Consider the following 25,222-nt stretch of genomic DNA (forward strand, 5'->3'; position numbering starts at 1 on the left):
CGCCCACTTTTTCGCTTCCTAACGAATGAGTACAAATTCCCACAGCCACATTTCAGATCTAGTGGAAAGCCTTACATAAAAGAGTTGAGGCTGTTATAGCAGCAAAGCCATGGGTCATACCATGAGTTGGCGACTTCCTGCTACATGAGTGACATTGACTGTGGGCGTGTCTAGCGACGCAACAACGTTCAGGAACGTTACGTCTGTGCATATTCATTATAGCTGAACAGAGACAAGATATCTAACTAGCTTAACAGTAGTAATTGGCAGGATTAACTACTGATGTTTTGCTTCAGGTCGGTTTGCCAAAATGAGTGGACACACCATGTGTAGTGTTTTTTTTTATATATATATTTATAACACTAAATAATCTCAGCTATAGTTTTGTCAACTGTCAGTCAAAAGATTTCAACATTCAGCTCTGATAGAATAAGTGAACATTAATAATCTCTCATCTGCTTGTCATGACCTGTACTGTATGTGGTACCGGGAATGTACATGTTGCCTTGAGGCCTATAGTATGAGGCGGAGATGATACCCCTGGTGTTGACCAGTTCCTGGTTAACCTGTAAATGCCCTAAAAAAAGATATTTAAGATGAGGGGGAAACATGTGCCCACAAACTCCACACTAATACCGGGTGGCTTACTTAGTTTATCCTTTACATGATGTGCGATTATCAGAGTGATAAATGAATCGATCTAAAATCTGTCAGACTTTTACCCTCTACTTCATGCCTTGCATCTCGGACCTATAAATCGACTCTAATGAGTACTAATTAGCACAAAACTCCTGGAAAGTCATTCTGTAGGGTTATATAACAACAGCTGCGCGATGAGTCGGACCTCGCCGGCGTGATCTACGCATACGCTTTCAATCTAGTATTGCGTTGATTCTTAAAGTTAGCATCTTTGAGCCTTATTCTCACACCATTAAGATCAAAAGAGAAAATGTGTGTGTGTGTGTGTGTGTGTGTGTGTGTGTGTGTGTGGTGATTTCTGTGCCTGTTAAAGGACAGCGTTGGTCACGAGGCTCACTGTGACTACAGCACACACAGCCTGCTCTCTCTCCAACACAATGTGGAACAGAGGCTGTAGGCCAATGTTGTTTCAGGATCTTCTCCAAGCAGAACAGAACATGTGAGAGAGAGAGAGAGAGAGAGAGAGAGAGAGAGAGAGAGAGAGAGAGAGAGAGAGAGAGAGAGAGAGAGAGAAGAATGTTGTCTTTGTGGTTCTTCAATATTTTCAGTTCCAGTGATTTCTCATAGAGGGCAGCAGTGAGCAATCGCTCTCTAATAGACACGCACCATTACAGAGCTAAACAATGTGAACGTTTGTGTCCACGTGTTCTGCGAGATACTATAAATAATCTAAAGTGATTACGCTTGAAATTGACTCTGGACACTCTGTAAACGTTTTTCTTTCTTTTATTAAAACCCATAGGCTGTGGATATTATTATCGTGTTCAGACGCACTGGAGAGAAGAAACAAGTAGGAATAACAAAGCAAGCAGATGTTCATCGGCGGAAAAACACACAATGAACGTGCTTAGGGGCAAAGTAGATACTGATATACCAAAAATGACCGATTATATACTGTGTGTACTGTATTTATACGTATACACACACACACACACACACACGTCCACTGGTTCCGTCACTAACGCTACTGTAGTAATGGTGTCAGTCAGACAGTTTTACATGACAGGCGGAGTGATACACACAGTGAAGCGTCCCAGCACGGTTATAATAAATATAATCATTAATTTTAGTAGCTCATCCAATTAAATTAGTGAATGGAAGTAACTGCTGGATAATAATGTGCTTTTAAACTGTTTATTGTAATGGAATGTCGAAGTTCGATAGTTCCACATCCATCACCATTGCGTTTTTTTCTTTGAAATTTTGACTTTGGATTGAAAGTCACAAAAGAAGTCAGTGTCTCGTAGCCTACATAAATTTACATATGTAAATATGGTTGCTAGGCAACCATGCCAGGATGATAATAATAGCAAAATCACAGATAGATGAACCGTGTTAACGGGGCACTCGATGCACGTTACACTGCTCAATCTACACGATGTCCAAAGACATTATCCAAAAAAAAAATAAAAAATCAAACATGTTTCAAATGAATATCAACATTACAATCGTCTCTCAATGGTGCCAACGACGTACGAGTCAGGACTAGAACCCTCAAGGATTCAAATTTAAATTTAAATTTATTTGTATAGCGCTTTTAACAACGGACAATCGTCTCAAAGCAGCTTTACAGAACATAAACATAAAAACAAAAAGTTAATATAAAGATTAACGTAGTACAAAAACATCAAGATTAAAGGTGCGGTCTCCGATTTTTGAAAGCTTTGAAACAGTCGACATATAAAATTACCAAAACAAACACGCCCCTAACCCAAACGGGTCCCACCCCTGTATCGATAGCTCCGCCCACACATACATACGTAACCCAGGCAACTAATGGAAAGAAACGTGTCTTTATCATAGCTGAAGGGAAGAACAATACGATTGTAGATAAACAAACAAGCAAAAATGCCACACAAGCATAATCATGTAAAGGACAAAGGCATATATTAGTTCTGTGTAACAAAGCAAAACCAACGTTACTCACCTATCGAGAAGGAAAAAAGCGCCTCGGCGTCTTAAGTAAAGTCGGCCACATATTCACAGGTCGGAGTTTCCCGAGTCGATAACTCCTGAGCTAAACGCTGTTTCTACACAAAACGCGGTTGTAGCTGCCTCTCTACATTACTACGATAGAAAAGAGGTGTTATTTGTGTAGTAACAGCGTTTAGCTCAGGAGTTATTGACTCGGGGAAACTCCGACCTGTGAATATGTGGCCAACTTCCTGCTCCTTCAGTTCTCTCCAGCGCTGGAAAGCTGATCCTATATTAACACGTCCTACTTCTTGTCCTTATCGTAAGTCTTTCTTCTCTTTCTTTCTTTGTTTTTATCCTCCATGTCGATGTTAAAACCGCTTTCTGCTAACGTCACACACGCGCACCGAACACTCTCTCCGCCCATATCGACAAGCCCCGCCCCTTTCTGCTCATCAGCTACACGTCTGTTTTGTTTTTTTGTTTAGTTTGTCGTCCCGACTCATTTTTCTGAAGCATTTCTTAAAAATCGGAGACCTCACCTTTAATATTAGACTTAGATTTGAGGTGAGGTGACCGTGGTGAGGAAAAACTCCCTTATACGGAAAAGGATGAAACTTCGAGAGGAACCAGACTCGATAGGGAACCTCATCCTCATTTGGGTGACAATACATTGTTAAAAATAAGTCCTCTATTTATCACATTCACAAAGGCTTGCAGGTGGAATTGGTCCCAAGGCTGCAGGAGTTCTGGGCAAATATTTGTGTAATGATCTTTTCCCACACATTCCAGACACAATTTGCTAGCATATCGTTTCTCCTTCGAAATTCTCCTTCTAAATACCGAACATGGGATATTAAGGGTTATCAAGTTATGATTCTAGCTTTTACGTGCTAGCAGGGTCTTTATCGCTGCTATAGGTCAAGGATTCTGGAATTATTCTTCTAGTTAATCCAGATTAGAGAGAATATCTTTTAATCTCCTGATAAACTACTGTATTAGTAGAACCTCCCCGTACAACTAGTACTCTACGTACTGTACAGTGAGACTCCTGCGGTAAGATCCATCGTCCTGATGTCTTTCATGCCCCTTACTTGGTGATTAAAATTCCTATAATCAGGAATGGTCAAAAATGTGTAGTCCATATCATCTTTTTATTGCAGTTGTAACCAGTGAGAATGGAAACAGGGTGAAGGAGCAAAAAAAGCGATTTAGCTAGAAGTGAGCACCGAGTTACAACATTGGAAGATGGAGCAATGCTGTGTTCAGTTTTTCTTTTGCCCTGAGGAGAGCAGCATGTCGGCTCAGCATGACTAAAAAAGATCAGAATGTAGGCCTATAGAGATGTGTTACATCATTGTGCTAAAATCATTGGATTATCCACTGAAAAGACGACATCTGTTGCCTTTGGTCCTTTCAATAACCCTGTTCTTAACGCTGCACACACACATACAGTACATACACACACACACACACTCACACACATACACACACTTACACACTCTCTCTCACACACATACATACACACTCTCACACACATACATACACACTCACACACTCTCTCTCTCACACACACACTCTCTCTCTCTCTCTCACTCACACACACACACACACACACACACACACACACACACACACACACACACTCTCACACACACACACACACACACACATACACATACACACACACAAAAATAAAAGTCATCTGAACATCAAGACCCTTGTGTGCAGCCAGAGCAGAGCTTCACAGTGGCTCTCACATGATTCTCTTTGACTAGCAATGATGTGTGAATGAACAAAATAGCAAAGACTACAGACCTACTGTGGTGTCATACACTGTCAGTGCTGTCGCATGTCAGTGCTGTCCCATGTCAGTGCTGTCCCATGTCAGTGCTGTCACATGTCAGTGCTGTCACATGTCAGTACTGTCACATGTCAGTGCTGTCACATGTCAGTGCTGTCACATGTCAGTGCTGTCACATGTCAGTGCTGTCACATGTCAGTGCTGTCACACACTGTCAGTGCTGTCACATGTCAGTGCTGTCACATGTCAGTGCTGTCACATGTCAGTGCTGTCACACACTGTCAGTGCTGTCACATGTCAGTGCTGTCACATGTCAGCTCTTACATTCTGCACCTCTTGTATATCAAAGAGGAACCAACACCCAATGGGAGTTTCTTGGATTTACTAATTTACTAAAGCTGACATCTGATCATCACTGCATACATCTGTAAGCATTTAGTCTCAGGTGATTTAGCTGTGTGTCTTCTGTCTTTTCCTCAGCTATAAATACACCTCCCATCTCCCATCCTCTCTCCGTCTCTCTCTCTCGCTTTCTCCCTTTCTCCTCTCTCCTCCTCCCTCCCTTTCTTCCTCTCTCTCTCTCGCTCACTTTCTCTCTTCCTCTCTCTCTCTCCCTCTTTCTCCCTCTCTCCTCTCTCTCTCACCCTCTCTCACTCCCTCTCTTCCTCTCCCTCCCTCTCTTCCTCTCTCCCTCCCTCTCTTCCTCACCCTCTCTCCCTCACCCTCTCTCCCTCCCTCTCTCCCTCTTTCCCACTCTCTCATTCTCTCTCTCTCTCATCCTCTCTCGCTCCCTCTTTTCCTCTCTCTCTCTCCCTCTCACTCTCTCTCTCATCCTCATTCTCTCTCACTTTCTCTATCTCTCACTCTCTCGCTTTTTCGCTTCCTCTCTCACTCTCTCTCATTTCACCACACCTACTACAGATGTTTTTTGCATGTGTGTTTGTGTGATTTAGGAAACCGAAATGTTTCTCTGTTCTTTTTCCGATGCTTTGTTGTGGCTGTAGGATTGAAGGAACCACAATATCTAGAATGGAGTTATATTTATATCATTAATAGGGAGAACTGCTTAACGATGGACACGTGCATACGTGTACATAATAGATGGGCGATCAAAGCATCAAGGATATTTCCTTGTGCAGTCAATGAGATATGTATATATATACACATACATACAGGGCTGTCAAGTGTCACACATTGAGAGTGACAGTCGGTCTTTTCTCCCGCTCTCCCGCCACACATCGTATTTCTCATGCAGAAAAACTTTTTGACTATTTATCATATATTTAATTAGCCACAGCTTATCTGCCAATTACAAAAAAGAGGCTACACAACAGCCAATCAGAAAATAGCACTATTGTATCTGGGTAAGATTTTACGCAACAACAATGAAAAAAAAAAAACATTAGCGAGAGCATTTTCGATGGTCGGTTTGAACAAAACCTCAACACGAAACAGCTTGTCTCTGGATGGGACATTGTCCTCGATCATGACCCTAAACATGTCTGGGCTTGTGCTGAACTGTTTTATATGGGAGCAACATTACAAATGATAAAGGGGTCCAAAAAGGCAACAAACACTTACAATAAACACCAGTCATGTTTGCCTGTCTTCAAAACTTGAGAGCCTTGTACATATACATATATATATTCACTGTGTTATTCACAATTTACCAAGGCGCCTTGAAACGGCTGAAGTGCTTTTCAACCACGTAATTCACACCTAAAGCCTTAGCACTCGAGACATCTGAAGCCTGTGACCCTGTGATTCATCTGACTGAACACTGTGTGTGTGTGTGTGCGTATGTGTGTGTGTTTGTGTGTGCGTGTGTGTGATTAATCTCACAATACAGCTATCGCATATGAGCCCTTTAAACATTTTTATCATCCATCAGTTTCATTTACGAAAGCTTTACATTTTTAACAGCTTCATTCCTTTGAAGCCTTTTTTAATTCATAAAACCATCCATCAATTTGAGCAGGATTCCAAAGCAAAGACAACAAATGTCAAGATTACAATTTAGATTCAAGCAAAAGCAGGAATTTAATACTATTTTTCCAATATGGTTACTCGACCGTCCCGAAACACCTGGATCTTCTGTAGCCTTAATGTCAGGGTCTGAAATGACGTTTTTTCCTCCACTAGCAAAAGTCAAAAGGTATAAACAATATACTGTATGTTAGAAAGCAAACACAATTACACATGGCACATTATATTCATGGGCGTAAATCCCAGGGAGGACAGAGGGGACATGTCTCTCAAGCCCACACCAACACCACCACCACCACCCCAACCGAGGATAGTCCCCCCCAAAATTTTTGTTTGAAAAATATCGCACTCTCTACTGTGAAAAATATATGTATGTAAACCTAAATAATTGTGTAAGAAAAAAAAACAACGCAACATGCATTTAGAAACAGTTGAGTCCCCCCCCCCTTCGTCACAGTGGTTTGACCCACAGTTCCCCCCTCCCCTTCCTCACAGTGGTTTGACCCACTGCCTCCTTTCCCAGTACATCTCACCTACTCTACACACACGAGTCAGGTGTGTGGCTGCGGCTCAATTAACGTTCAACTCCATTAAGTCGGGGATTTTAGTCACTTTAAATAAAGAGATTCTCTTTAATGTAGTCGATGCAGATTCATTCATAAATTAGTTGCGGCAAAAATGCTGATTACCGACGTAATTTTCCAAGAATCTGCTATATTAGCGATTAAAATCTGACTTATCTAGTTCACGTTAGCTTGTTAACAATAGCTTGTTAACGTTAGTTTGTTTACAATAGCTTGTTAAGTTAGCTTGTTAACGTTAGTTTGTTTACAATAGCTTGTTAACGTTAGCTTGTTTACAATAGCTTGTTTACGTTAGCTTGTTTACAATAGCTTGTTAACGTTAGTTTGTTTACAATAGCTTGTTTACGTTAGCTTGTTTACAATAGCTTGTTTACGTTAGTTTGTTTACAATAGCTTGTTTACAATAGCTTGTTTACAATAGCTTGTTAACGTTAGTTTGTTTACAATAGCTTGTTAACAATAGCTTGTTAACGTTAGTTTGTTTACAATAGCTTGTTAAGTTAGTTTGTTAACGTTAGTTTGTTTACAATAGCTTGTTTACAATAGCTTGTTAACGTTAGCTTGTTTACGTTAGCTTGTTTACAATAGCTTGTTAACGTTAGTTTGTTTACAATGGCTTGTTTACAATGGCTTGTTTACAATGGCTTGTTTACAATAGCTTGTTTACAATAGCTTGTTTACAATAGCTTGTTACATAGTGCACTGTAACTAACACGCCAAAGCCGTGGAGAAAAACTTTGAAAATAACCATAATGTCTCCATGCTACAGTAATAATGATCAAAGCAAAGTTTTTCACTGTGAGGACATACAGTGTCTATACAAGAACAATTAGACTGTATTATGTGTGTCCCCCATTCAAAAATTGCTCATGACAAACTTTATATTTACCCCCCTACTGTTACATGAAATTTACGCCCATGATTATATTATAGCACATTAATAAAGAAAACAGTTCAATATTACCCAAAAACACCTTATTACTTTTTTAAATCTCTATAACAATATACCAAAGATCCACCTCGGTCGTGGTATTGCCGACCCGAGACTCGAACCCAGAACGTTAGGTTTAGGAGTCAAACTCTCTAACCATTAGGCCACGACTTCCTAGTGCGTGTGAATTCTCTCAAACAAATAAATGAACACATTCATTCTCTCTCTCTTCCTTTCTTTCTCTCTCTCTCTCGTCCTTTCTCTATCTCTCCCCTCTCTCTTCCTCTCCCTCTCTCTCTTCTTTTCTTTCTCTCTCTCCCTCCCTTTCTCTTCCTCTCTCTTCCTCTCTCTCTTCCTCTCTCTTCCTCTCTCTCTTCCTCTCTCTTTCTCTCCCCCCCCTCCCTCTCTCCCCCTCCCTCTCCCTCTCTCCCTCTCCCTCTTCACCACACCTACTACAGATGTTTTTTAGCATGAATGTGTGATTTGTTTTATTTTGCTATTAACCAAGGATTCATATGAACACTTTTCAAACTGTCAGGAAAAAAAAAATCTATTTTTTAAATAGATTAAACTGTAAGATACAGTTAAATGAGGCTAAACATAGACGATTCGGAGGAGAACCTGGACAACCCGTGGCATGCAATTAGTCCAAGAATTTTTTTAATGCATCATAGTAATTAGCATAAAGTCGAGAACATTTCAACTTCAACGATTCGCCGTTGTCATGTCGCTTGTTGCTGTCTCCAACACCCTGCATCTGTGTGCAGACATCACACAGGAAATGAACGGTGGCCTTGTTGCTCAGCTGGTGTGAATCCTGCATTTACGGGGGTTTGTACTGTAACACAAATGCTAGCAAGATACTGCAGATGCTAACAAATAACCCTAAGAGAAGACCTGCATTCTACACAGAGGTCAGTGACTTCTTATTTATTACATCACAGGTCAGGTGTGTGGTCATGTCTGTCTGTCATTTTTTTTATCCAGCACATTCGCTTAAGAGCTGCCAGCTGACGTCATTCTCCATAAAGATCAGTTTATAGCAACATGGAGACAGCATTTATTTGTTGCACAACAATACCTTTTGTTTTTATACAACTGTGTCACCTTGGTGTCCTCCCAGGACTCTCACACACACACACACACACACACTCACTCATTCACTCACTCACACACACACTCACACACTCACTCACATACACACACACACACACACACACACACACTGTGGTGCAGCGCCACACACAGACGTAAAATGTACTGTAGGAACAGGTAAAGATGTGTGGCTGCTGCCCTGGAGGTTATGAGTTCATATCCCAGGGACACCAAGCTGCTACTACTGGTCTCTAGAGCAACCGCTCGTATAAAAAAGGCATTGTTTGTAGCCGTTGAGTCACAAACCTTTCCTTTCAGTTAGACAGGTAGATAATACAGAGATGTAAACACAAACATGACCCACAAACGGTCTCCGTTGCCATAAGCAACTTCTGACTCGCTAATACTAAGATGTAGAGTTGCTACTAAGAATACTAAGATGTAGAGCTGAACACTTGTGTGTGTGTGTGTGTGTGTATGTATGTATGTGTGTGTAGGTATGTGTGTATAAGAGAGTGAGTGAGTGAGTTTGTGTACGTGTGTGAGAGTGTGTGTGTGTGTGTGTGTTACATGACACACTAAGGGTCCACATACCGAGGACCGACCCAGTCCACATTAATAACCCTGTGATGTTTAGGGTCCGTACATCAGTCTGTCACACACACACAACACACACGTCGCCGCCCCTTTTATTACTCACCTTCGATGGTTTGCTGTCTTGTCTTTCTTCCCCTTTGGCCTCCTTTTTCGAGCCTGGATGGCCATCACTGTAGGAGAGGGAACAGGGGAGGATGAGAAAAGGAGAGAATGAAGACAGGACCAGAGGAGGAGCGGGTGAGGACAGAAGGACAGAAGATACTGTCTTCCAACCCAAAGCACATACACACATACATACATATACACACATATACACACACACATATATACACACATACATACACACACATATACATATACACACACATTCATATACACACACACACACACATATATACACACACATATACACACATACACACACACACACATATACACACACACATATACATATACACACACATTCATATACACACATACACACACATATACACACATATACATATACACACAGACATACATATACATACACACACATAATACAGACACACACACATATACACACACTGGTCCAACAAGAAGCTTATACGAAGCTGTACCGGGGTTAATAGATGGTTTGTTCTGATTGATAAAATAAACAGGATTTTTCTACCTTTCCTGGAGCTCATGATGTCCCCCGAGTCTCGCCGACGGCGCGCGTCTCTCCCGAGTCTCGCCGAAGGAGGATGCGCGCTCCCCGACGCGACCGACCAGTAGGCGCGTGCACTCGCGATGTGACGTTCTAGAACGAATCGACTCTTTTGTGAACGAATCGGGTCTTTGAATTAAAACGGAAACACAAGGCAAAACCAAAAGGTCTTTCTGTGACTTAACTAATACTTAGATTTCTTTACATAAAAGGTATCAATATTCGCTCAATATTTTAAGTATGTCAATGCATCGTATAAGCGCAGAAAAATAAATGTTATGTCAGCTAAACGTTGCAAGTCGAAAGAGTCGGTTCCTGATAGTGAGCCGAACCGATTGTTCTGATCCACTTCAATAGAGTCGGAATTCCCAGCATTATCAGTGTCTCTACTTAAGCAGAGATGTTTTGTTTTTTAATCATCATAGGAGCTGAATGTGGTGTGTAATAAAGACAGAATGTTTTTCTTCATCCTTCTGGTGAATTTACACAATGTTGAGCTGTGATTTGAATGACATTTGTAGTGCCACAGCGCCACCACCTGGACAAGGTGTATAAAGGTAAAGATCACAATATACACACTATTAACTACAGTCTTCAGTCCTTAAACTTATTATAGCTGGTGGTGTTTGAGGAGGTTTTAATTGATGCTGGTGGAAATATTTAGCAAAAAAAACAAAAACCAAATGGCTCCAAAAGCTGCTAGTGGTTCAAATATAAAGTGCATTTTTCCGCATGTACAAACATTTAAATCTTCTTGACCTGTGCGATGAAAAGTAAATGTCTAATATTAAATGTTTTTTTTTTATTTTTTTTTATGTTATTTATTTTTAATAACGTGCAGGACTATTAAAGGCCTTGTATATAAAACGTCTGGAGGCGGAGCTTATGAGAGTAAACACTTCCGGAGCAGAGCGGACACTAACACATGCTGGTAAACACACTGAGGTCATCAGTAGCTTGCAGGTGAGCACGTGATTGTGATCGAGTCCGATATTTGAGACGTTAAACACGTGAACGTTAGTGGTGTAATAATACACAAGGCGTGTTAGGTTTGTCTCTGTGACCTAAACACACGTCCTGCTCGGGTCCTGAACACTAAACTAGCTGCACACATGCTAACTGTGCACACTTACAGCTCCTGTAGTGTTCAGTGTCAGTCATCTGTAATAGTGTACAATGTAATGTGGTGTACAGTCTAATGCCCCGTGATACCGGTTAATTATCCTGTAGTTAGGAGCAGTAGAAGGTTGTGAGATTTATTTGTGCTCCTTCTCTACACTGTGTGTGTGTGTGTGTGTGTGTGTGTGTTAGAGTGAGAGAAAGTGTGTTGTGTGTTACTGTGTATGTGTGTTAGTGTGAGAGAAAGTGTGTGTTACTGTGTATGTGTGTGAGAGTGAGAGAAAGTGTGTGTTACTGTGTATTTGTGTTATTGTGTATGTCTGTTACTGTGTATGTGTGTGAGAGTTAGAGAAAGTGTGTGTGTTAGTGTGTATGTGTGTTAGTGTGTGAGTTAGAGAGTGTGTGTGTTACTGTGTATGTGTGAGAGTGAGAGAAAGTGTGTGTGTTACTGTGTATGTGTGTTACTGTGTATGTGTGTTACTGTGTATGTGTGTATGTGTGTTACTGTGTATGTGTGTTAGTGTGGGTGTTACTGTGTGTGTTACTGTGTTAGTGTGTGAGTTAGAGAAAGTGTGTGTGTTACTGTGTATGTGTGTGAGTGAGAGAAAGTGTGTGTGTTACTGTGTGTGTTACTGTGTGTGTTACTGTGTATGTGTGTGAGTTAGAGAAAGTGTGTGTGTGTTACTGTGTGTTACTGTGTATGTGTGTGTGTGTGTGTTACTGTGTATGTGTGTGAGAGTGAGAGAAAGTGTGTGTGTGTTACTGTGTATGTGTGTGAGTTAGAGAAAGTGTGTGTGTGTTACTGTGTGTTACTGTGTATGTGTGTGTGTGTGTGTGTTACTGTGTATGTGTGTGAGAGTGAGAGAAAGTGTGTGTGCGCGTTTGTGTGTGTGTTAGTGGGTGTGCGCGTTTGAGAGTGGGTTTGAGTGTGTGCGCGTTTGAGAGTGTTAGACTGTGTGTTACTGTGTGTATGCTTTGAGAGTGTGTGCACGTTTGAGTGTGTGTGTGTGTTAAATATGTCCATTTGTTGTTTTTTTTTGCACCACCGAATTGTGTCTCTGTGTCCTTCTTCTTCTAGATTGGGCTTTTTCTTTAGTCTGTCAAGAAGTCTTCAAAAATCCAGTCACAAGCACGAGATTTTTCCAGCTTTCCAAAAGTTCTCCCTCTTCCGGTGAGTAACATGGTTATGGTTTAGTGAGTTATTTTTCTTGCTCCCACATTGAGACCATTCTGTGAAAATTCTTTTTTTTTTTCCCGTCCTGCTTTCTTGCTCACAGCATGTTTGAGGCAATGGAGGACGAGGAGGCTTCAGCATCTCTGATCCATGTTGGGGAGAAGCGAGTTTGTCCTGACGAGGTTTCAGAACATACCGCTAAGAAAGCCAGACTTCAGGATGAAGCTAACGGCAGCCACGTCACCGAACCAGCAGAGGAAGACAAAGAAGAGATGGAGGAAGAGGAGGCTTTGGAGGATGAAGGTGGAGAAGGAGAGAGCTTCGCTGATATGATGAAACATGGCCTCAGTGAAGTGGATGTCGGAATCCATAAATTTGTCAGTGATCATAACGGATTCTCTGGAATCTTGAAAGAGAGGTCAGTCTGTTTCAGTTCATCTGTTTCTCTTGCGTCCCTCGTCTCGTCGTACGGAGACGGCGACGTTGACGTCCTTTACGTATTTACGGTTTTATTTGCTAGATCGGGCAAAACACGTTGTCATCTCTTGTGTGTCTGATTGGTGTAGATTTTTTTTTTTTTTTGCAGTCCTAGAAGTGTAAAATTGTTCTGACATCGATGTCAACGTTCGAGTACGGCGATAGAAATAATGTGATAAATGAACATTTTGAATAAACAGGTTTTATTTTCTGTCTTATTAGATACTCTGATTTCGTCGTTCACGAGATCAGCAAGGAGGGAAAGATCATGCGACTAGACGACCTCTCTGTACCTGTGGAACCGGAGGTGAGACAGAATCAGAAGCTTATTCACAGCGACAGTCCGTCATGTCGGTCTTTCCTCACGCTCTCCCGCCACACGTCGTATTTCTCACGCAGAAAAACTTTTTGACTATTTATCAGATATTTAATAAGCCGCAGCGCACAAAACGTATCGGTCCGCACCGCCGCCTCTATGGAACCGGGCAGGAATCAAGCGCATCTCCTCTGGAGCTCTTAGTCGAGCCTGACACTTATCAGCCAATCAAAAACAAGAGGCTACACAACAGCCAATCAGAAAATAGCACTATTGTATCTGGGTAAGATTTAACACAACAACCAATGAAAAAAAACATTAGTGAGGGTATTTTCGATGGTCGGTTTGAACAAAACCTCAACACGAAACAGTTCGTCTCTGGACGGGACATTGTCCTCAATCATGTCCCTAAAAATGGCTGGGCTTGTGCCGAACTGTTTTATATGGGAGCAACATTACACATGATTGTGGGATGTGGTAGCTCAGTGGTTAAGGTGTTCGGCTACTGATCGGAAGGTCATGGGTTCGAACCCTAGGTCCACCAAGCTGCCACTGCTGGGCCCCTCGAGCAAGTCCCTTAACCCTCAACTGCTCAGTTGTAAGTCTCTCTGGATAAGGGTGTCTGCTGAATGCTGTAAATATAAATACATGATAAAGGGGTCCAAAAAGGCAACAAACACTTACAATAAACACCACCAGTCATCTCTCACACACACACACACACACACACACACATTAATAAATGGAATGTTGTCAGTAATCCTGGCGAAACTTTTTTTTTTTTAATAACTTTTTTAATACCCCTTCTTTTGTTTTTTTTGTTTTTTTTTGCTTGGGGGTTGGAAATGTCACTCTTGCCTGTCTTCAAAACTCTAGAGCCCTGTATTCAGAGTCGACCAAGAACCGTCTCATCACCCGTTTAGTCCAAACACTCACGCTCGATCTTGCTCAGATGTTCTGTCCCGTTCGGTTACAGCAAATATATTGTGTGTATTTTTTTCAGTCTATAAAGCAGTCAGTCATCGGTCTCGTCTGCCCTCTGTTATAGGACGTGTCTGCAGAGATCGAGCCGGTAGAATGTCAGGACCTGACCGAAGAGCAAAAACAACAGCTTGCTGATCTGCAACTACTGAAAAACAAAGAGGGAAACGTGGCTATCGAGGTGACGGTTTACACTACTGCAGTTTATAAGACTATTCGCTTATGGGTCTGTTTGTGTGTGGACTGGTTTACAGAAATAATCAGGTTAATACCACAGGGTTACTCACTATAACAGTAGCTTTGGCTACAAGGAAAATCACATCTATTTTATTTATTTAATTATTTTTTTCTAAAGTGTTAGTTCATTAGATCAGACTCTAGAGCAATGAAAAGGGAAAACTTTCTGAGAATTTATGTAAAGATTCATTTATTTAGCATTTTTTAAATGAGTCTCCGGTGTCAAGGAACTGTAGTCATCGAGGGTAAAAGCCGTTCCTTTAAAGGTGCGGTCTGCGTCGTTTGAGAAATGCTTCAGAAAACCGAGTCGGGACGACAAGCTAAACGATAACAAAACTAACGAGCAGAAAGGGGCGGGGTTTGTCGATATGGGTGGAGAGAGCGTTCGGTGCGCGTGTGTGACGTTAGCAGAAAGCGGTTTTAACATCGACATGGAGGATAAAAACAAAGAAAGAAAGCGAAGAAAGACTTACGATAAGGACAAGAAGTAGGACGTGTTAATATAGGATCAGCTTTCCAGCGCTGGAGAGAACTGAAGGAGCAGGAAGTTGGCCACATATTCACAGGTTGGAGTTTCCCGAGTCAATAACTCCTGAGCTAAACGCTGTTACTACACAAATAACACCTCTTTTCTATCGTAGTAATGTAGAGAGGCAGCTACAACCGCGTTTTGTGTAGTAACAGCGTTTAGCTCAGGAGTTACTGACTCGGGAAACTCCCACCTGTGAATATGTGGCCGACTTTACTTAAGACGCCGAGGCGCTTTTTTCCTTCTCGATAGGTGAGTAACGTTGGTTTTGCTTTGTTACACAGAACTAATATATGCCTTTGTCCTTTACATCATTATGCTTGTGTGGCATTTTTGCTTGTTTGTTTATCTACAATCGTATTGTTCTTCCCTTCAGCTATGATAAAGACACGTTTCTTTCCATCAGTTGCCTGGGTTACGTATGTACGTGTGGGCGGAGCTATCGATACAGGGGTGGGACCCATTTGGGTTAGGGGCGTGTTTGTTTTGGTGATTTTATATGTCAACATTGGCTTTCAAACAACGGAGACTAATCTGATCACTAAACCAATCCCAGGCCACAGATGACTATACAGACGTGCAGGCTTTTGTGTTGAGCTGAACTGGAACGGCAGTTTATCAGAAAACCTTCATCATCACACAGGTGGAAGGAGATTCCAAGGAGAGACGTACGTTGCTTCACAAAGCGATCAAAGCCCTTTACCCAGGACTGGAGACCAAAACTGAGGAAAGAGAGGGCAAGAGGTTCATAGTGGCGTATCATGCAGCTGGGAAAAAAGCACTAGCAGGTAACAAGCATTTTCTGAACGGACGATGCATCGTACTTTCTCTTTCTAATCATCGCAACGACGTTTACGTCTCTACGTGACACAACCGACACCTCTCTGCATGTGTAACTCACCGTCATGCCACGATCTGGCTCCATCTTTCAGCTTTGCATGTTTCATTTAATAAAAAATAGATTAGGCTCTGTGTGCACTGCATGGACACACGGTTAAGGCACGGCCGAAGTTTCACTTTCACTGAATAGACATCAACACACTAATAAAAATAACTAGAATGTACATTTCCTGAAGTAAATGTGAATGGTGCTTGCTCGTGGCAAGTTCCCCTCATCGTGCCGAGTGTTTTGATATATGACATGTCCATGTTGTGCTAACTTTTTGATTTCGCTTATTTTGGGGGCGGGGCTACACGTGACGTCACGTGAATAACCGGTGGGGTGCCAATACTTTTAGACAAAAGTTGCTACTGAAATAAAACTTCGTCCGGAGTAAGGTCCTAAAGGAGCCGGTCGAGGTCAGTGTAAATCGCTCGAAAACTTGCCGAGTTATAAACCTCCAAAATTTACAATGGAAGTCTATGGGGGAAAAAAAGCCACTTTGAGCTTCCGTACCCGGAATTCCGATCGCTTATAAAAGTCATAGCAAACCTCTCCTCAATGAGCCGGTCGATCTGACACCTCATTCATGGGTCTAGGACAAAAGCTACGGGACAAGTTACACGCGAAGTTTTGTCCGGCAAGCACAATTAATAATAATAATAAGCATGAAGACTTTAGTTGTACACCTAAATTTATTCACAGTCTACAGCAGCTTTTGTTAAAGTAACTTCTAAAGATATTAATAAAATCATTTGTTTTAGGGAAATTGTGTGTGTGTGTGTGTGTCTGTTTTATTAAAGTGGAGATATTATTAACATTTTTTTTCTTTCATTTTTGTGGCTCGACGTGTTTTCCGCTTATTAGTTCACGTAAGATTAAAGCTCGCATGTTGACGTGAAACAAGAGACGTCTGGTGTTGAGTATTTTTACGTTTTGTGCCTTTTGCGAGTTACCATCTGCTACACTATAAAAAAAACTCCTGCTTTCTTTCCCCTCCGGGTCGATTCATATGACCGGGAAGCAACACACAAACCTCCTGGGGATCTCCTTACGGCGATCCAGAAGGTTCTGTGGAGAACCTGCCGTTAGAGCTTTACTATACTTAACTATACGGTTCTCTTCATTCTGTTGTTTGTTTGTTTTTTACGTGTGGGTCTCGTATAGCGTCCCGTTAGCCTTTTGATTAAGTGACCTGGTAAATAAAGCCAGACGGAAGGTCGTGTGGTCTTGACTCGGGATCCGGGCATACAGAAGTGTTTTAGAACAACATCTCCTCCCTGCATGCACATCATGCCCTGTGTCTGGGTTTTTCTCCACTCAGTAACACTTTCTTATCCTCCTAATGCTCCTCTTTATTGGGACAGAAGTTCGAACGGCTGCAGGTAAGAACCTTCTCCTCCACTCAGCTCCATGAGAGCGGTTTGAGGGAATCATGGGTTTGTGTTGTTGGATTTCAGTTTGCTGTCCAGGTTTACAAAGGAAACAGTTAGTAAGTTAAATAGTTTTAGAAGTTATCTAGTAAATGAAATGTCCTTGCTGTTAATTTGGGGTTTTACCATCTCACCTCTCTTTTTTTTTTTTTTTTGTCGTCTCTCTCTTCATGCTAGCTCCAAGAAAACACTCGTGGCCTAAGAACCGTGGCAGCTTCTGCCATTTTGTGCTTTACAAGGAGAATAAAGACACCATGGATGCCATCAACGTTCTCTCCAAGTTTCTCAGGTGCGTTTCTGCTTCTGTAAATGAATAGTCACTTTTTTTTTTTTTTTTTGCTTTTTTAACATTCATGGTATCGTCATGTTGGTTCTTCTATCGTGTTATTCGTCACGGAATATCTGTGCATGAAACCGATCATTTGTAATATAAAGGGCGAAAGCATACGGTGTGTTCAGTAGCTCTTCCCGCCTCCGCCTTGTGTGTGTGGAGTTTGCATGTTCTCCCCGTGCCTCGGGGGTTTCCTCCGGGTACTCCGGTTTCCTCCCCCGGTCCAAAGACATGCATGGTAGGTTGATTGGCATCTCTGGAAAATTGTCTGTAGTGTGTGTGTGTGGGTGAGTGAATGAGAGTGTGTGTGTGCCCTGTGATGGGTTGGCACTCCGTCCAGGGTGTATCCTGCCTCGATGCCCGATGACGCCTGAGATAGGCACAGGCTCCCCGTGACCCGAGAAGTTCGGATAAGCGGTAGGGAATGAGTGAATGAATGACTGTTCCATCAATGTGGACTAGTTGAAAATCAGGTTAAAATTCAAATACACGAATCGACGTCTTGTCTTAAAAGTAATATAGCTTTTAAATTTTGCTGTATTTTAATAGTTTGGCGATTTTCAGCACGTGAAATAAATACACGTAAATGTTTTCTATTAATATCGGTCTTAGTGCACATTGATTTTAAGCGATTTATTTATTTATTTATTCATTCATTCATTTCTACCGCTTATCCGAACTTCTCGGGTCACGGGCAGCCTGTGCCTGTCTCAGGCGTCATCAGGCATCGAGGCAGGATACACCCTGGACGGAGTGCCAACCCATCACAGGGCACACACACACACTCTCATTCACTCACACACTACGGACAATTTTCCAGAGATGTCAATCAACCTACCATGCATGTCTTTGTACCGGGGGAGGAAACCGGAGTACCCGGAGGAAACCCCCGAGGCACGGGGAGAACATGCAAACTCCACACACACAAGGCGGAGGCGGGAATCGAGCACCCGACCCTGGAGGTGTGACACGAACGTGCTAACCACTAAGCCACCGTGCCCCCCCTCCCTTATTTATTTATCTATCTATCTATCTATCTATCTATTGAATTGTTTTGGCGCAGACGGGTTAAGAATTGTCCTCGGTCTAGTTTGTGTTTGCAGCTACAGCTCTGGGGAACCGATGATCCTGTACATTTTCCCAGACAGCAGCGAGAGAAACCTTTTGTGTTGTGGGTTGGTGGAGTTTCAGCTGATGTTGGTAGACTTTAGTTTTAGTCATCTAGTGTACACAGAGTCCGTGTTCAGGAGCTCCGCAGTTTTCCGCAGTGCAGCCGGAACATCACGATGCGTTACTGTATCTGAGAATGTGCTCTCTGTGTCCTCAGGGTTCGACCCAACGTCTTCTCGTACATGGGCACGAAAGACAAGAGAGCCATCACTGTGCAAGAGATCGCTGTGTTAAAGTGAGTAGATTTTTTGGGGTTTTTATCCTGTCTCGTGTCCTTGGCTGTCTAAAGCTGCTGGTTATTTTGAGCTTTGCTTTTGTTTGTCCTTAAAAATGTTTATTATCGCGTCTTCTCAGGATCAGCGCGGAACGGTTGGCTCACCTCAATAAGTGCCTGATGAACTTTAAACTGGGAAACTTCAGCTATAAGAAGCACCCACTGAAACTAGGAGAGCTGCAGGGGAACCATTTCACAGTGGTACTCAGGTCAGTGCACACTTCACCAAGGATATACTTCTGAGTAGTGAAGAACTTGGTTCTGTTTATTTTAGTACTTTTAGTTCATGTACACGGGGGGCACGGTGGCTTAGCACGTTCGCCTCACACCTCCAGGGTCGGGGTTCGATTCCCACCTCCGCCTTGTGTGTGTGGAGTTTGCATGTTCTCCCCGTGCCTCGGGGGTTTCCTCCGGGTACTCCGGTTTCCTTCCCCGGTCCAAAGACATGCATGGTAGGTTGATTGGCATCTCTGGAAAATTGTCCGTAGTGTGTATGTGTGTGTGTGTGTGTGAGTGAGTGAATGAGAGTGTGTGTGTGCCCTGTGATGGGTTGGCACTCCGTCCAGTTGACACCTGAGATCCCCGTGACCCGAGAAGTTTGGGTAAAGTGGTACAAAATGAGTGAGTGAGTGAGTTCATGTACACTTGTAAAACGTTGGTCTCGGTCTCGAGGCACGGCCCCGACGTACAAACTGCAATTACACCGTTATTGTGAGCAGTATTAAGGCTCTTCATATTTTCTGCATTTGTAGGAACATCTCCGGCTCTGGTGAACAGGTAGAACAGGCCATGGCGTCACTCAGGGACACGGGCTTTATCAACTACTACGGCATGCAGCGCTTTGGCACCACGGCCGTACCCACACACCAGGTTGGCAGGTAAAAACACACCTGATTTTAAACAAAAGCACGGACACAAGAATACTTACACACTGTCTAATGACGCATTCATACATTGTAGGTGTTTTGGGAGACAGTCTGATTTCTATAAACACTTTTCTTTACTTCAAGAGCCATCCTGCAGAACAACTGGACTGAAGTGATGGACCTGATCCTGAAGCCACGGCCTGGGGGTGAGCGCTCATCTCCAGATTCTAGCTCTAGCACCGATCGTGTATAAAGAGTCTGAAGATCAGATCTGGAAATTATATTTTATTATTAATGAATCTCTCTGTGTTTCTCCTCTTTTCTCTCTCACACACACACACACACACACACACACACTGTCTGTCATTAGCGGAGAAGAGCTATTTGGTGAAGTGTAGAGAGGAATGGGCTCAGACACAGGATCCTGAAGCAGCGCTAAAGAAATTACCTGTGAAACGCTGTGTAGAGGGACAGCTGCTGAGAGGCCTGTCGAAGTACGGCAAGAAGAACATCATTACGGCGTTTGGACTGGTGAGTGCACACACACACACGCGCACACACACATGTGCACACACACACACACGCACGCACGCACACACATGTGCACGCACGCACGCACACACACATGCGCGTGCGCACACACACACGCACACACATGCGCGCACACACGCACACATGCACGCACACACAGACACGCGCGCACACACACACACGCACACACATTATACCAAATGAAGGATTGTGTGTACACACGTGTGCTGATTTGTCGGCTCTGGCTAGAAGTTACTAGTAATAATTAACACGTACACAGTTAAGTTAATTGTACATGTCTACTTCTGTCCTGTCTACATCTCTCTTTCTCTCTCTCTCTCTCTGTGTCTCACACATCATCTTTCTCACACAAAATCTCTCTCCCTCTCTCTGTTTCACACATCTCTCTCTCTCTCTCTCAGCATGTCTCTCTCTCTCTCTCACACACACACACACACTCACTTTCTCTCTCTGTGTCACACCTCTCTCTCTCTCTCTCTCTCTCTCTCTCTCTCTCTCTCTCTCTCTTTCCTTGACAGGGAGCTGATTCATTATGATGACCCTAGAGTTCCTCTGGTCCACACGGATGTAGAGAAACTGGAAAACAAATGCTGTAAATGTAAATGTCCTTTTTTCCCCTCAGATCCCTCGCAACAACAGGCTCATGTACATCCACAGCTACCAGAGCTTTGTGTGGAACACCATGGTCAGCAGGAGGGTGGAGGCCTACGGCCTTAAAGCTGTGGAAGGAGATCTAATACTCAAAGGAGGTATTAATGGGTTGGTGTAGGATGATGGGTTGGTGTAGGATGATGGGTTGGTGTAGGATGATGGGTTGGTGTAGGATGATGGGTTAGTGTAGGATGATGGGTTGGTGTAGGATGATGGGTTGGTGTAGGATGATGGGTTGGTGTAGGATGATGGGTTAGTGTAGGATGATGGGTTAGTGTAGGATGATGGGTTAGTGTATGAACCGATGGGTTAGTGTAGGATGATGGGTTAGTGTATGAACCGATGGGTTAGTGGATGAACCGATGGGTTAGTGTAGGATGATGGGTTAGTGTATGAACCGATGGGTTAGTGTAGGATGATGGGTTAGTGTATGAACCGATGGGTTAGTGTAGGATGATGGGTTAGTGTATGAACCGATGGGTTAGTGTAGGATGATGGGTTAGTGTATGAACCGATGGGTTAGTGTATGCACCGATGGGTTAGTGTAGGATGATGGGTTAGTGTATGAACCGATGGGTTAGTGTAGGATGATGGGTTAGTGTATGAACCGATGGGTTAGTGGATGAACCGATGGGTTAGTGTAGGATGATGGGTTAGTGGATGAACCGATGGGTTAGTGTAGGAAGATGGGTCAGTGTATGAACCGATGGGTTAGTGTATGCACCGATGGGTTAGTGGATGAACCGATGGGTTAGTGGATGAACCGATGGGTTAGTGTAGGATGATGGGTTAGTGTAGGATGATGGGTTAGTGTATGAACCGATGGGTTAGTGTATGAACCGATGGGTTAGTGTAGGAAGATGGGTCAGTGTATGAACAGATGGGTCAGTGTATGAACAGATGGGTCAGTGTATGAACAGATGGGTCAGTGTATGCACCGATGGGTTAGTGTAGGACGATGGGTTAGTGTATGAACAGATGGGTTAGTGTACGACGATGGGTTAGTGTATGAACAGATGGGTTAGTGTACGACGATGGGTTAGCGTATGCACCGATGGGTTAGCGTATGAACCGATGGGTTAGTGTAGGACGATGGGTTAGTGTATGAACAGATGGGTTAGTGTACGACGATGGGTTAGTGTACGAACAGATGGGTTAGTGTATGAACAGATGGGTTAGTGTACGACGATGGGTTAGTGTATGAACCGATGGGTTAGTGTACGACGATGGGTTAGCGTATGCACCGATGGGTTAGTGTATGAACCGATGGGTTAGTGTATGAACAGATGGGTTAGTGTACGATGATGGTGTGTTGTTTTATAGGCACTGCTCACATCCTGTCTGCAGAGGAAGCTGAGAAGCACTCCATTCATGATATAGTGATGCCGCTACCTGGATTTGATGTCATCTATCCCACACACACGGGTCAGTCAGAACACCTGCATGTTTTCTTCTGTGATCTTTTCTACAACATTGTCTTGCTTTGGATTTTCTCCAGTTCGTGTAGAAAGCTTAGATCTGTTTTTGTTAAATGACTTTGTTTCAAACTGGCGGCTCACGTGCATCCTGTGCTACAGTGGGGAAAGGCTACAGAGACATACTGACCGCCGATAACCTGGACATCGATAAGATGAGGCATAAAATACGAGATTATTCACTGGCTGGAGCTTATCGTCGCATCCTCATCTGTCCTAAAGATGTCAGCTGGTCAGTGCAGTTTCTCTTCAGCTGGGTTTTTCTTATTAGGCCATGAAATTATGGACAGCAGAATAAGCTGAGTTTGTGATGCAGTATATTCAGTCAAGTTACTCTCTCTCTCTCTCTCTATCTGTCTCTTCTATCTGTCTCTCTTCCTCTATCTCTCTTTCTCTCTCACTCACTTTCTCTTTATTTCTCTCTCCTCTTTCTCTCTCGTGCTCTCTCTTTCTTTCTCTTTTTTCTCTCTCTTTCTCTTTCTCCTTATCTATCTTTCTCTCTTTCTTTCTCTCTTGTTTCTCTCTGTCTCTCTCTTTCTCCCTCTCTTTCTTTCTTTTTCTCTCACTCACTTTATCTCTCTTTCTTTCTCTCTCTCTCTCCCTCTTCTCTTTCTCCCTCTCACTCACTTTCTCTCTCTCCTCTTTCTCTCTTGCTTTCTTTTTTCTCTCTTTCTCTATCTCTTTCTCCCTCTCTCTCTTTCTCCCTCTCTGTCTCTCTCTTTCTCCCTCTCTTTCTTTCTTTCACTCACTCTCTCTTTCTTTCTTTCTCTCTCTCTCTGTCCCTCTTTCTTTCTTTTTTTTCTCTCTTACTCTCTCTTTCTTTCTTTTTTTCTCTCTCTCTCTCTCTCTCCCTTTCTCCCTCTCTATCTTTATCTTTCTTTCTCTCTTGTTTCTCTCTGTCTCTCTCTTTCTCTTCCTCATTCCTTCTTATTCTTTCCTCTCTCCTTTCCCTTCTCTCTTTTTCTCCTTTTTCCTCCGTTCTCCCGTCTGCTGGCGTCGTCGCGTCCTCTTTTTTTTTCTCTCCACCTTCTCTTTCCTTTCTTTCACATCTCACAACTCCACTCTCTCTTTCTTTTCTCTCTCTTTCTTTCTTTCTCTCTCTCTCCCTCTTCTCTTTCTTTCTCTCTTACTCTCTTTCTTTCTTTTTCTCTCTCTCTCTCTCTCTCTCTCTCTCTGTCTCTCCCTTTCTCCCTCTCTATCTTTCTTTCTCTCTCTTTCTTTCTCTCTTTCTCCATCTCTTTCTCTCTCTCTCTCTTTCCTTGACAGGGAGCTGATTCATTATGATGACCCTAGAGTTCCTCTGGTCCACACGGATGTAGAGAAACTGGAGAACAAACCAGCCCCAGTGTATTTGACAGGTCAGTAACTAGATGACGGTCGTACAGGTTGCTACACTGACGCTTTGGCCGGAGCATCGGACATTTTTCTCCTCTTGCTTCAGTGATGCAGAAACGAGACTCCTGTCGACGTGAATTCAAAAGATGTGGTCTTGTATAAATATATTATTAAGTGGACGTTACACCAGACCTTTGACCCACTGTTACACCGTTGGCCGTTCTGATCGTATCATTAACCACGCAGCAGCACCTCTCGTGTTTTGAATGTAATATTTGCTGTTCTCTGTGGTATATATGTGATCCTCCTGTGACTATATTCGTTCTTTTCGTCCTTTCTGCCTCTCTAACCCAACGCTGACGGCGTAGATGGAAAATACAAGGCACTGAAGATGGAGTTCTCCCTCCCCCCATCTACCTACGCTACCATGGCGATCAGAGAAGTTCTCAAAATGGACACCAGCATCAAGAACCAGACGCAGCTTAATACCGTGTGGCTAAACTAAGGACCTTCATCTGTCTGGAGTTTTTTTTTTTTTCTTTCGTAACCCCAAGCTTTTGTTTTTAATTACTCCAGTCAGAAATAAGCAGAAATGTTTCAGTATTTAATTCCTTACTTTTTACCGATCTTAGAAAACAGTGATTATAAACCCTACTGTTTAATAGCGCTTCATTGCCCTGATATCAGACTGTGCTCAAGTCATACAGATGATATAAATAAATACCGTCTTTTTTTTTTTTTTTTTTGTATTTGCAAAATGATATTTTGTGAATATAATAAATTGACCAGAGAATTTTGTTTTAATGTTTTAACAGTTTACATTTGGAGTAGCTTCATATAAATAAGTCCCAAACATGATTTTACCAACTTTAAAGGGACACCGATCCTAAACTTTTACAACCTAAAAGACAGAGATTTACTACATATCCATGTGTTCACAGGACAAATACATGTTCTCTTATATATAGCGTTATTAAGGCTCATAAGACGGTTTGATGGTTTGACGCTCGGGTTCAAGCTTCCTGTAGGTTTCCTGCAGTCTCTAAATAATCACTCCGTTTAACACAATAAGACACGTACACTGCTCTTAAAGTCAGTGACGTGACGTACGGCTAAGTGCGGTG

The 25,222-nt window shown here is 42.7% G+C and overlaps 2 protein-coding genes across 7 annotated transcripts in view; one reads left to right on the forward strand and one right to left on the reverse strand.

The window, feature by feature from the left end:
- Positions 1 to 10,587, reverse strand: part of srpk2 (SRSF protein kinase 2) — a 57,523-nt gene extending 46,936 nt beyond the window's left edge. For both annotated transcript variants that reach the window (XM_047819307.1, XM_047819303.1), the window contains exons 1-2: positions 10,263 to 10,587; positions 9,714 to 9,780 (exon numbers count right to left, since the gene is read on the reverse strand). In XM_047819307.1, the coding sequence (XP_047675263.1) occupies positions 9,714 to 9,780; positions 10,263 to 10,278 (83 nt within the window). In that variant the 5' untranslated portion in view covers positions 10,279 to 10,587. The remainder of the gene's footprint in view (positions 1 to 9,713; positions 9,781 to 10,262) is intronic.
- A 133-nt stretch (positions 10,588 to 10,720) lies between these two features.
- pus7 (pseudouridine synthase 7) lies at positions 10,721 to 24,891 on the forward strand. 5 transcript variants are annotated; one of them, XM_027140841.2, is made up of 18 exons: positions 10,721 to 10,855; positions 11,140 to 11,261; positions 12,496 to 12,588; positions 12,695 to 13,009; positions 13,291 to 13,375; positions 14,433 to 14,546; positions 15,775 to 15,919; positions 17,622 to 17,733; positions 19,103 to 19,180; positions 19,300 to 19,428; positions 19,972 to 20,097; positions 20,230 to 20,291; positions 20,456 to 20,616; positions 21,260 to 21,386; positions 22,612 to 22,713; positions 22,866 to 22,995; positions 24,030 to 24,121; positions 24,467 to 24,891. In XM_027140841.2, the coding sequence occupies exons 2-18, from the start codon at positions 11,224 to 11,226 to the stop codon at positions 24,601 to 24,603; spliced, it is 2,046 nt and encodes a 681-aa protein (XP_026996642.2). In that variant the 5' UTR covers positions 10,721 to 10,855; positions 11,140 to 11,223; the 3' UTR covers positions 24,604 to 24,891. The 5 variants fall into 5 exon arrangements, with proteins under 5 accessions (XP_026996642.2, XP_026996643.2, XP_047675266.1 ...); XM_027140842.2 differs by having other exon boundaries at positions 12,698 to 13,009; XM_027140844.2 differs by lacking the exons at positions 10,721 to 10,855; positions 11,140 to 11,261 and adding an exon at positions 11,301 to 11,544 and having other exon boundaries at positions 12,698 to 13,009.
- Positions 24,892 to 25,222: the final 331 nt, after the last annotated feature.

This window comes from Tachysurus fulvidraco, chromosome 10, assembly GCF_022655615.1.
Source record: "Tachysurus fulvidraco isolate hzauxx_2018 chromosome 10, HZAU_PFXX_2.0, whole genome shotgun sequence".
Taxonomy (NCBI): domain Eukaryota; kingdom Metazoa; phylum Chordata; class Actinopteri; order Siluriformes; family Bagridae; genus Tachysurus; species Tachysurus fulvidraco.